This window comes from Tachysurus fulvidraco, chromosome 24 (assembly GCF_022655615.1).
Source record: "Tachysurus fulvidraco isolate hzauxx_2018 chromosome 24, HZAU_PFXX_2.0, whole genome shotgun sequence".
NCBI lineage: Eukaryota > Metazoa > Chordata > Actinopteri > Siluriformes > Bagridae > Tachysurus > Tachysurus fulvidraco.
In genome coordinates this window covers 16,799,178-16,812,354 of record NC_062541.1, presented here as the reverse complement: position 1 = coordinate 16,812,354, position 13,177 = coordinate 16,799,178, and the positions used below count along the sequence as shown (strand labels likewise).

Below are 13,177 nucleotides of genomic sequence, written 5' to 3'. Positions count from 1 at the left end.
GTGCGTTTTATTCATGTAAATCTTTTTTTTTTTTTTTCATAGTTTTTTGACAATAAGAAATACCTAACAAACTGCTGTTTGGGTTTGTTTTGGGGACTAAAAAAATGATGACGACTAAAAAAAAAAAAAACATGTCTCATTATGTGTTTATATGTAGAGTCACCAAATTGGTGGCTAAATTGAGGATAATAACCGGGTGTCTGTTCTGTGTCTTAATGTGTTTTCGTAATCGCAAAGCCGCTCTGCACGTCTCACTGAAACGTGGCTGTACTTTACACTTGTGTTGCTGGAAACAAAAGAGCAAAACGTTTGACTAGAATAGTTTAAATGTTGTATTGTAAAAAAAAAAAAAAAAAAACAGTCCTCATGAACAGTTACTGTTATTTCCAGCCAAATAAATCAGTGCCTGTCATTTCTGGCTCTGTGGGGACACCTGGTGGTGACTACAGGTATACTTGAAATTGTGAGAGAAAAAGTACATTAACAGCACCGAAAACAAACGAGCATGAGCATTAGCATGATGCTAATTAAAGGTGAATTAATGCCTATAGCTTTTCTATTAAACATATTGCTGTCAATATTGACAAAGCCAAAGATGTATATATATAGTAAACCTGAATAAAATTAAAATAAATAAGAAATTACATGCTAGTTTTTTTTTGTGACCATGTTTGGTGTTAATGTTCACACAGGTTGTGAAGATTTTAGATCGAAATAGCAACGGCTTCAACGAAAAGGCTGATGATGCCTCAGCTGGTCCGGTGGAGCCACTGTCAGCTCTCCCGTACACCACATTTCTCAGAGTCTGACCTGGAGGGAGACTATACACCACAGAAGTGAGAGCTGACCAAAAAAGCAGCTTACCAGCTCCACCTGAGCCCTCATAACGCTCCCCATTTTTATTCACCACACATTTCGCTTCAAGCCTTGTCGGCTGTAGCATGTAATATTTTTTTTTTACTTTTTATTGAATACACGCACACATGCGCACACATAATACAGCATTAGTCAAATCACAAAGGACACGGTGCAGTGCCGACAGTATCAAGTACAACAGGACGTGTTAAGCAGTGGTGCTGACAGCAGTGGTGGACTTCCAGGCTTGTTTGCGTCTTTGTGTGCTTAGGTAAGATTAAAAAACAAAACAAGAGGTTTGGTATTTTGTGTGAAAAGTAGAGGGTAGTGGTGCAATTTTACAAAAAGATCCCTAAAATAGTGTCATTGGCAATATTGTGCTACTGCTATCACGACAAAATAACAAACTAGATGATTATAATTTTACATTCATGGTTATACGAGCAGGGCTGGAATGTTTAGAGAGGAATTCCCATTTACTCCTTTCTTTGACGAGTACAAACAGCAAAGCCGTCTCTCCGGGACCCCACTAGGGTCGCTCACAACGGTCCCCGCTACATCATTTCTGACCAGAATCAGAAGGCCACCCATAAAACCTCGGCTGTTATTCTTAACTTAGGATTTTAATAAATCCTCAAAATGCTGATCCTGTCCTCCATTGAGGAGGAGAAAATCTATGCTTAGAGTGCTAATAGTGGTAACTAACAAATCTGGTAGAAGCATATAGTAGAGATTCATATCTATGCTTCACAAATATATATAAGTGGTAAGTGTCCATTTATACATATATGGCAGCCAATCATGTGTTCAGCTGCACAATACCATGCAAGAGCTTTTAAGTTAATGTTCACATCAAACTTTTTTTATACTTATTTACAGCATTTGGCAGACTCCTTTATCCAGAGCGACTTACATTATCTAATTTTTTTGTTCAACTGCGCAATTGAAGGTTAAGGGCCTTGCTCAGGGGCCCAACAGTGGGAGCTTGGTGGATCGACCCTGGGATCGAACTCACAACCTTCTGATTGGTAGCCCAACACCTTAACCACTAGGCTACCACATGCCCACAGAATGGAGCCGATAAAAACCCTGATAGACCTCTTGGTGTAACACCAAGCGATACACGAGTTCAGTGCACATTATAATGCTCCAAGACTGTTGGGCAGCATGATCAGCTGATCGAGCTGAAAAATCACTGAACTAAATAGATATAATGAACTGTAGAGTCAATAAACAGAATTTACCAACATGTCCAAGGGTAGCCTGGAGCCTCAAAACGTCCAGCTTGTATTTTAGACAGCGTGATCTGATGCCTGCTGGGTTTTTAGGTGCCAGTGGCAGGTGACACAGTTTGTCTTATCATCTGCATGGACAATCCCAGTAATCTACCATAATTCACATGCTATGTTTGTACTTGGTTGCTTACTTAGGTTTGCCTTGAGGATTCTGAACCGATTTCACCTGCATTTCTGGCAATTTAATTAGAAATCAAGAACAACTGGAATCACCCACATTCACCATTGGCACGGTACATTTCACAAACCGGCCTTCCAGCTCCTTCAGTTTCACTCTAATAACCTTTATATCAACCTGCAGAGCAAACGAATCTGCACCCACAGAGCCGGAGCTACAATACGGTGACACAAACAACAGGGATAAAGGGGCAAAGTGGGCACAGCTTTGTTCTTTGCACTCAGAACAGAAAGGGGCAAATGGGAATACGTCTATGGAGCCACAGAAAAATGCTGTGGTCTGGAAAATCAGAAGTACGACTCAAATTTTCAAGCTGGAAATATGCTCCAAGAATGAAAAGTCCCACTTTCTCAATCATTAAATCAGTCAAGCAAATGGACTGTTGTTCAAATAGTAAATATATCCCAGCTAAACCTCTAGTCACCCCTAACTAAAAAGTGAACGGAAACCACTTCGAACTAGGTAAAATCTGAAGCCCTTCAAATTTTTTTTGTAAACTCAGCTGACACCATTGTCTCTGCTCCATGTGCAACGATGACAAAAAAACCATCTGAACATTAACACCAGTACACTGAAGAACCACTTAGCATCAATAAACATTCTTTAGGAAAGACAAGATCTCACAAAAATGCTACAGTAAAATTGTCAACATAGTCCAGTGTGAGTCCAGAACAAATGTTCACAGTTCACAGTTTTTTAAACAGATTTGTGAAAGCATTTTTCTCACAAAGAGTTTTTTTTTACCCCTCGTAACACAGACCCTCTCGCTGACCTTAAAAGTACCAGAAAGACGTTACAGTGAATAACCTTTTTATGTCGGTTGAGCGTTAGTCGTAAACATATCGGAATATCTCTTAAACTTCAAGTCACAGAAAACTATATTTTAAATAACTTTTAAAATCTAATTCGACAGCTTACCATCTAAACATACTTAAAAATATACTATTGTTAAATTAATGTAGTTCTCACGAGCTCCTTCGGTGAGCCAAATACATTAAAACGCAGCACACGAAGTGCTGAACGAGCGACAAAATACCGATCTTCATCATGAACATTTTCATATAGCTCACTTATATAGATTTTTTTGAACAACAGTTAAAAATACACATTTAAAAGTGTTTCTTTTTAAATAGCAAACATAGTACAACAGGTATAAAAGCACATAGTTGGCAATATCGTAAACCGCCGATGAAAAATTACTCTTCCTCCATTGACTTCTCAATCTCCTTCAGCTTTCGCACAAACTCTTGAGCTTCTCTGTCCCCTGTCCTTGCCTCTAGCATCTTCATAATTGGTTTCTCTGGATAAGTAAAACACATCGAGTCAGGTACGGATCTAGTCGAACATCATCAGCAAGTTATAATTCATAGAAATCAAAAGAAGATTTATTTACAGTAGATTTCACCATGAATGAATACATAAAATTAAATTTATTTTAGTTCAAACTAAACCACTTCTGTATAAAGCCCTATTCAGGTTGGATGAGTTTATCAGGAGGATGCAGGCGCTCGATTTTACACGTCTCCTTAGCGATAAAAGTGCCGACTCGTATGTGGATGACTGCAGAGAGAGCGAGTTTCTAGAGACTTGTGTACTTTCTACATCGCTCCATTCATGACATGGTGCCCAAGCAGACCAATAGGCTCCGGAATAGAGAGTTATAGCTGTTCAACCATTCGATATGTAAGCAAGAAGAGTCCATTTGTTACTTCAAGACTCAGAAAGCTTTTAGTATCTGAAGGACATTTAGTATCTGAACTGATAGACGTACTACAAGACTGTATGAGAGTATGTCAAATGAAATCAATCAAATCTCTTATTTTTCTAACGCGAGGTGGCATCTGCATGACCATGAAAACTGCCTGTATAGTTCTAAAAGGAGGACAGAGAAAAACATCAGCATGGCAAATCTGGATTCAAATAATTTCACAAAAGAGCTTCTTTGAAATAGGAAAGTACCCCATGTACATTTATAAACATTCAGATAGGACTTTTATCTTGTCATGCGTGTTTAAAGAGTGGGTGGGATAGTTTACCGCTCGGTTTCTGGCGAGACAGATGCAGGATAACGGGCTGCAGAGTTTTTCCTGCAGCGGTTGCGCTGGGTCGGCCTGGCCAGCAGAAGTCACTCAGGGGAGCCACCGCTTCCCCAGCAAAATCATTGGTTGATAGCCAGTCATAATCCATCACAGTGAAGGTGAGGCAAGCACACCTGTGTCTATACTGCTCAGGGCTTACATGACTGTGGACACATCATCAAAACACATCATCGAGAATGTGAGGAGGTGAGGGAAGATAGTTTTCTACAGTTTACCAAATGTATGTACCTTGTATTTAGAGGTCTTCACGGGTCCACTTAGATCCGAAAACCCGAGGTCCGACCCGAGACCCGAGCGTGTTTGGGTCTAAAAGTTTCACGTGTGCCTCGGACACGGGTCGGGTATAATAATATCGGCATCGGGTCTCAGGTAATTTAAAACGAATGTGTTTTTACCGAACGGACCCGAGAAGACCCGAACTACTGTATCTCGTGTGTGTGCATCGACTCGAGTCCTTTTCAAACCGCTCCTCTGTTTGCCAAGACCGCTTGCAAACATGTGGCTGGCGACGTGTGTCTGGCGGTAAGCTAATTTTCGTTGAAGCAGACCTGTCAATCAATTTTGAATCCAATCTGTAGTGGTTACTTTAGTGTAGAGTTATGCAACATTCGGGTCCAGTCGGGTTAAAAAATAATTGCCAACGGGTCGTGCCGGATTCGGGTCTAATTTTTCCCGGTTTGTCTCGGGTCGGGTCTTTCTTTAAAAAATAAAAATAAAAAATTATGCACATCGGGTTCGGGTAGAAAGTGTTTCGGTTCGCTTCGGGTCAGGTACATTTCTTTAGACCTGAAAAGACCTCTACCTTGTAGTCTACCAATCCTACTTACAAGTAGAAGAGCTCATCAAAAACCGGGTGCAGAGTTTTGAGCTTCACTTGTGTGCGTTGACTCCTGGAGTTAGGGAAGAGGTGATGAGGGCAGAGCTCCACTATGACAAATGGATCACTTAGACCTGAAAGAGCGCAAACCATAAAATTCTGTAATCCCTAGCACTAGAACTTGTGCCATATATATTACAGTTTTTAAGTAAATGTCTGAGATTGGCTTTAGCTGTACAGGTCAGAGCATGTTACTGTGAAGGCTCACCATTAGCATCCAGGGCAATGAGATCGGCCGCATGCAGTATCTCCACGGTGAGTCTTTGTTCGGGAGCATCGTAGTAACATTTAACACTAATGCGTCCAAAACGACTGTGCTTTAAGATTCGCTGGAATGTGTAGACACAGAGTAGATTCCATTTACATATCATGAAAGCTACATTAACTGTTAGTAAATAAAATAAACAACTGAGAACATCGTCAAGGGGTGAAGCCTGGAGAAAAATACAGTTTGCTGAAAAGGAAATAATCATGAGAGGAAAGAAACACATTTTGATGACTCGGTTTCTAATCAACACCTTTTTCCCTTTGCAGAACGGGTGTCAAAGCCCCGCAGGGTTAGAGCCTACCTGCTGTGATATCTTCTCTAGGAAGTACTGCTCGATCAGCTCGAAGGACGTGCACTTGTTCAGTCGCAGCTCTTCCTCTAAGACCTGCGACAACAAAGCGGTTTAATCACTGGAAAGTTAGTATGGCTTGCAAACTTTCAAACGGTGAAATTAGCCTTTACCTTGTAGTCACCAGATTTGAGGTCCTCCAAAAGCAGCCCATCACCATTAGCATGGAAGAACCGCACCAACGTCTAAAGAAAAACCCCAAAGAAGGAATAATGGGTTTGCTCACTTATAGGGCCAGAGATTGTATTTAAGGTTCTCTGCGATCTTGTCTTAGCTGCTACTAAATGCTGCACCACGTCTCATTAGAAATAGATTGTTTCTAGTGCTTTCTATCAGACCTGCACACACATTTGAAACAGCATGGGATTCCTGCTTTGCTAATAGACCAACTATATGGAGCACAGCATGTTCACCCACGCAACCTAGCAACTCGTGACAATTCATACAAATCTGTCCTACATTCCTGCCAATTCCCATCTCTTGGAATAGTACTACTAGCACATTGTCATTCTTTTGGGGTCTCCCTTTAATAACTGGACAAGTGGCTGCCATAATAACTGATGATTAACTGAGCATTAATGATTAACACAGAGCATTAAATGAATAGTTCAGCCAAATATCAACAGTTTTGCTGTGCATCTCCTGTCACTGATGCTTTTTCTCTTCCTAAGTCCAACATTGCTTTCCCTGCATTGCCCTGTCTGCTTGATCTCCATGATTCATTTATTCATTCATTCATTCATCTTCTACCGCTTATCTGAGCTTCTCGGGTCACGGGGAGCCTGTGCCTATCTCAGGCGTCATCGGGCATCGAGGCAGGATACACCCTGGATGGAGTGCCAACCCATCACAGGGCACACACACACTCTCATTCACTCACACACTCACACACTACGGACAATTTTCCAGAGATGCCAATCAACCTACCATGCATGTCTTTGGACCGGGGGAGGAAACCGGAGTACCCGGAGGAAACCCCCGAGGCATGGGGAGAACATGCAAACTCCACACACACAAGGCGGAGGCGGGAATCGAACCCCAACCCTGGAGGTGTGAGGCGAACATGCTAACCACTAAGTCACCGTGCTCCCCTGATCTCCATGATTTTTTCTACTACAATTCTGCCTGATGGTTGAGTTGGAAAATGCTTGCAACTAACTGCACCCAACCACTTCCACATACATAACAAGGGCAATTCTTACCTGTACAATTTAATACTCTCTTAACATGAATGTGTTGTGTGGCAGTATATGTTAATAACCACGTTTTGCTGGACAAATTCATGTTTATACTCATCGTACAGGTTTCTGTAGCTGTGTCTCTTGCTCCAATTCAACCCATAACTCAATAGATGGGGATTTGATATTCTAATAAATGGACTAAAACCTCTGATTGTCCCCAAGCATGTAGTCAGATGCACAGCTGTGTACACAAAGACACATCTGTCTAGCGATTATTAACATGGATCACACATGGTCATGTTTTTATCAGGTAGAACATGACAACCTTCATTATGGTTTTTGGCTCAAAATATAAAATGTTATTCCCTTTCCTGATATTATCTTCTTTCCTGAAAAACATTTCTGTAGCATTTAATATTTATTTTTTGGAAAAGTAATGCTTTTTTTTTACTGACTCAATAATGCAAAAGTCATAAAATAATCATCAAATTTTCATTTAAAAATGCATGTGCCTAAGACCGTAGCACAGTTCTGTGTAAGAATAAAGTGTTGATATAAGTTTTAAACCATTATGGCATTTCTATACACTAAGTAACGACTATACCATACGGTAATGCATTGCCATTATAAGTACTTCAAATATTTGTGTCTGTATTGTATTTCAATTAATCTAGAAGTGGTTAAAGCAAAAAAAAAAAAAAAAAGTGTAGCATAATCTCTTCTTAAACAAAGGAGTGCTCTGTGTTCCTACACAGAGGAATAAGTCTGACACAGAGTGGACTGTTCTGCAGACTGAGCTTCACAGAATGCCAAAGTCACCCGTCTGGTTAAATGTAGGCTACATAATCATAGACAGAAAATATGCAGTGTGACCTCATCACCAAGACATGGTTCTACCTTTCCTGCCTATCTGATGCCCAAATGATGTCCATTTTAGATTAATATCCTGTCTGGGTTCACGGAGGGGGAGGAAATAAAGGGACTTGTGTGAGTGAGGAGGATGGAGGCACCTAGCATTCTTCAGAAATGCTGCTAAGCGCTTGTTGCTCTCAACGAGATACCATCTACTAAGTCGTGATGAGCCAAAATGCCTGACACGTACTGTACACTTTCAGATTAGGTGAAGACATGGCATTATACAACAGTTCCTCTAAATATCCTAAAATCACTTTAGACACTAGGCAGCACAATAAGTTCCAGAGGGCCATTTGGACCTGCTACCTTTAATAATGCTTCAACCATGGTGCTGTACTGCTAGATAAGGTGTTCTCAGGAAGGCTAACCATCGGTGAGCCCACACGAGAGTTAAAGCACAGAGCATTTTTTTCTTTTACCTTTTTTTTTCCATGAACCAATCCATTGTCTAAAAGGATCAGACCATTACAGTGTCTCAGGGGAGATAGAAAGGACTTGAGGGTCAACCAGGGTACCCTCAGGTATAGCCTCAGATATATCTTGCAGTTTGATATATTCTGAATTCGATTTGACAGACTTTGACACCACACTCTGCCTAATCCAAAGAGTGATATGTCCATCGGGACTTTTTTTTTCCCAAGGGGAGTCACTCATACGTATTCTTTCATGAGAAAGGGTTTACATCTTATTGTACCAGAGCAGAACATTTTAAGGGTGTGGAATTGGTTAGGCCTTGAACCCTGAGAGAGCTGGGGAGGCAGATTGTATGCCGGTAACATGATAATCAGGATCTATTGCCCTGATGCTGATGTATTTGACCTTTACTGACAGGCTACATTGGATTCTTTAGAGGTGGTAGAGGGTGTAACCACTAACACTCACCTGCCAGAAGCACCCAAACATTGTTGTTGCATGTTTTCACATACTTGTAGCTCTGACAAGACCTGTGGGCTTTCAGAGGACCTCGGAGCATTAATTTGGCATTTATTCTACTTTGCTGTTTGTTTTGTCCAAACCCTCTTTTCTAGACATGCAGGTCAGACTTTACAGACTTTGCTTTCAGGGACAACCTTGAAATGTTTGCAAGTTTTATTAGTGGTATTAACTACAGTATATGAGGGAGACATTTGGACATGCATCCTCTTATCCCATCATCTAAAGCCAAGTTCTACAGTTGAGAGACTGCCTCAGCAAATAGAACAACTTGGCAAGGATGCAGTCGGCAGCACGAGGCAATGGAGAGACAGAAACCCTCCTGAATGCTACAGGAGCTACAACAGAACTCTATCCTACACACTGTAAAGTATAAGCTAACATGCCTTATTCCAAATGACTTCAACTTAAATTTATTCCTTAAATTTACTTCAATTTATCTTATTTATGCAACTGAGGGTTAATGCCTTGCTCATCAATAGCAATTTGATGGTCCTGGGTTAAAAACTCACAACCCTTCAATCAGTAGTCACCTTAACCACTGAGTAGTTACCACTTTCCCTTAAGCTAGAGCACTCTAGCTAGCAATTCACAGACAACAAAAAAGATGGATACACTGACTGAATTAGGGGAAAAAGACTGAAAATCAATCAATCTGTCTGTCTGTCGGTCTGTCTGTCTGTCTGTCTGTCTGTCTGTCTGTCTGTCTGTCTGTCTATAACTCCCATTGAATTACAAGCTGCATAGGATAGCACTAAACTCTACATGTGGTCTAGCAATGGTCTTTGTTGAGTAGAGAATAGGAGTAGAAGTGACAGGCTATAAGGTATTTATAGCAAATACTGTGTCGCTGTCAGTACTGCTTTCAGAAGGTCTCAGCATGGTGTACACAAGCACAAGAACATATTCAGGCATGGAACAGAAACACGCCAGCACCAGTCATTGCAATGTGCCAATTTGCTTTGCCTTTCAAATCAATAGAATGGAAAATAAAAATGAAATTCTCCCTAAGAATGAGAACCAAACCAGTACAAACGGAGCAGGTCTTGCACACCGATCCCTCGGCACCGCGTATACCTTTTCATCACTAATTTCCACACTATGTAGGCCAGAATAATCTCTCTATGTCAAGCCTGATTTATATGATCACTCACCTCTATAGTGTATTGGAACCGTGTGTAGAACTCGACCTGGACGCCTCTGTTTTCTGCCACCGAATCCAGGATCATCCTCAGCAATAGTTCCCAGAGGCTCCAGAGAACCCTGTGAAGGCCGCAGAAGACCCACATTCATCACGGTACACAAGCGTGCAGGCAGAACTTCAACACCTACACTGAATTCACTTATAACACTCACTAATAGATTAAACACAACTCCTCATTATTGCTGTTATTTACAATTGCTACATGCCAAATATATTATTACAACATTTTTCCTTCAAGGGCTGCAATTATATGGAATGAAAGATGTAATTACCTTGTCAGGTTCTCCTTCACCAATGCATCACTGAGAATGACTAAGGTGGAATCTAGGAATTTCATCAGTGGAGATACGGCCTGGAAGATTTTACAGCACAGGAGATCAGCGATGTGTATGTTCCTGGGACTCACAGTATATTTACATACAAATCAATCGAAGACAGACAAAAAAAACAACAACAACAACATTCTACTCACATCATCGTTGTTAATGGTGTCTGGAGAGAGGCTGATATGCTGAATGTATCTTCTAAGCTCAGGAAGCATCTACCATAGTAACCCAAAATGGAGAATGACATCAAGAGCTGGCCAATAACAAACCGCTACACAATGGGTGATGCCAAGGGTGGACATAGTGGGCTGAAACTTGACCGCCATTTTTTTTGCTTCATTATAGTATTTAATGCATGCAATTACAGATCTGCTTCAGACAGTTATTATATTTTTTTTTGCCTCGTGTCACTCCAGTCGCATTAGGGTGGGTGTTCCTGTCTTGAGTTACTGCCTGTTGCCATGACATCGTGTTTACGGCCTGGTAAGTGCATCGTGAGGACATGAACTACGCTTACTTACTGAACATTTTTAAATCCACTCATTTTGACTAGGAATCAGCCAACTTCCTGATAAATAATTCTGGATGGAAATGCTTGTGTATAAATTGCATCAGTACACTAGCACTTTATCGTCTATTAGTGTCAGATTTAACTGGAAAGGTTTGCTCTTTGTGGAGGTGGGTGTCTGTTTGCAGCAAAAGCAGCATACTGTTGTATTTTAGGAACATCCAACGCTCGCACCACCTTCCCCAAAAACCACCGGTAGTCGATTTGCTTTATTATCCGTACCCTTACATGTAGTTATTGCATAAAAGCATTAGTTTTAATAGATGCATAAACTCTTATTAATAACACATAACACAATAACAGAAGGCGCAGAGAAAACGAAGCATCATGAGATAGATGACAATAGAGACAGATGAGATACGAGATGCAGAAAGTGAGTGACAGACCTGTCTTACAGTCAGAACCACGTTACACAAGCCGAGCGTGAGGATGAGATCCGTGGACATGCATAAGTGGTTTTCATCATTTTTAGTCAGCCTTTGTTTTCTTAAACTAGTCCAGTGAGTCTGCAAGGCATCAAGAGTCGCTGCAGGGGTTCAGGGATTGGATTAGTCCTAATTCTTTTTTTTTCTTTTTTGATGCTTGCCAAAAATAGAGCGGTTTACATCGATATCACAGAAATGATTAAGTAATTAAGTAGTCTGAATTATTTAGCAAATGAAACTGTATTTCCATCAAATAACAGTATGAGGTCACGGCTCCGCTTTCCATTTACATATAAATTGAAGGTGGAGAAGCTTCACTCTCCCCTGAGCTTTTTTCTAATTTAACCCATTTATTTATTAATACAATAATCAAACATGAAGGATGTTGCGTCTATAACATTTTGGCACTGCATTATTGCATTATTAAGTATAAGTTGTTTTGGCATGTGCGATTCCCAGGCTAATAGTTCCTCGCCCTGGATAGTGACTAACCCTAGCACTGATCCTTCTCTTGGACAGAAAGATTCTTTATTTATGTCTCTATGCCCTATAATTGCTTCAGTGGTCATCTCAAGCATTAGAAACTAAACCAGAATGATAATGAAATATTCAGATGAACGGCTAACACTGTCTGATGGTGCAGTTGAAGTACAGTACCTTATCAGTGAGGTGTATGATTAGCCTTTTAGCCTCTCTCTGCAGATCCAGGTCAGCATTGTACAGCTGGCCATTTAAAGCCTTGTTCACCTGTTCCTTGCCTTCAGCTCCACACGACTCCTCCATAGCCTGCTCCACAACCCTCCAGTCCAGCTCACGTGGCAAGCTGGACAGATATGTGCGCACATGTTCTGTGTTGTTAAGCGCCACAGAGAGCTGTCCGAAAGCAGATAGCGAGGGAAAGAGGAGGAAGAAAATGTGGAAGTAACAAAGGCTGAATTTTTTTAAAAGATCATAAGCATTGTTAGAAAGAACCGAGGAAGGGATCAGAGGCAAAAGAGAGAAGAAAAAAATATAAATAAGATAGCATCATAGCACAAGAATTCCATCGAAGAAAGCAATGTTGCCGAGGAGAAAGAATCTGTACTGACATTTACTTGTTGTGAAATGAAAACCCTCTTCACTACTCAGAGGCAATACCTGCATGATGAAGGTCCGTTGGTCCTGACCCAGCTGGTTCCTCTCAATTTTGCGCTTCAGGAGCTCTGCATAGCACACCGCCTCGCTGCACAAATTCTGCGTCGAACAACATCCCGAGATTATTTCTGCACTCTTAATATGATTCACTTTCATGTCTTTTTACCTGATTGAAATTTTCCAAAGACGTGAGCTTACGTCAGTCAAGCGAGTGATGAAGATGAATGCCCCTGCTGAGTCGGGCCATGCCAGCTGGGTCCAAAACTCTTGCACCTGGGTGAAGCATGTGGTGACATCCACTGCTGACACACTGTGTTTGGCGTGCTGCTGGACAGGCTCGAACTGCGTGTGCCATTCACACAGACATATATAGAATTATAATGGAGCTCTCACACATATACTGGAACTACACATACGCTCACATACGACTGGAGATAAACACTTAAAGTTCATTCCGCCTGAATTTATGATATTTCTGACCTAACGAGAAGAAAACTGTTCGCTTTTCACAGCAGTGGAAGTGGAAATCAGAATGATTACAGCTTTCCAGTGTCGTCGTGTCGATACAGA

General features: G+C 41.0%; 1 protein-coding gene across 1 annotated transcript in view; it reads right to left on the bottom strand.

The window, feature by feature from the left end:
- Positions 1 to 944: 944 nt before the first annotated feature.
- baiap3 (BAI1 associated protein 3) overlaps positions 945 to 13,177 on the bottom strand; it is a 48,256-nt gene continuing 36,023 nt past the window's right edge. The window contains exons 23-34 of the mRNA XM_027134062.2: positions 12,806 to 12,949; positions 12,611 to 12,706; positions 12,131 to 12,346; positions 10,627 to 10,695; positions 10,427 to 10,506; positions 10,105 to 10,213; positions 6,035 to 6,106; positions 5,874 to 5,957; positions 5,513 to 5,633; positions 5,255 to 5,378; positions 4,365 to 4,570; positions 945 to 3,628 (exon numbers count right to left, since the gene is read on the bottom strand). Coding sequence (XP_026989863.2) covers positions 3,525 to 3,628; positions 4,365 to 4,570; positions 5,255 to 5,378; positions 5,513 to 5,633; positions 5,874 to 5,957; positions 6,035 to 6,106; positions 10,105 to 10,213; positions 10,427 to 10,506; positions 10,627 to 10,695; positions 12,131 to 12,346; positions 12,611 to 12,706; positions 12,806 to 12,949 — 1,425 coding nt within the window. The 3' untranslated portion in view covers positions 945 to 3,524. The remainder of the gene's footprint in view (positions 3,629 to 4,364; positions 4,571 to 5,254; positions 5,379 to 5,512; positions 5,634 to 5,873; positions 5,958 to 6,034; positions 6,107 to 10,104; positions 10,214 to 10,426; positions 10,507 to 10,626; positions 10,696 to 12,130; positions 12,347 to 12,610; positions 12,707 to 12,805; positions 12,950 to 13,177) is intronic.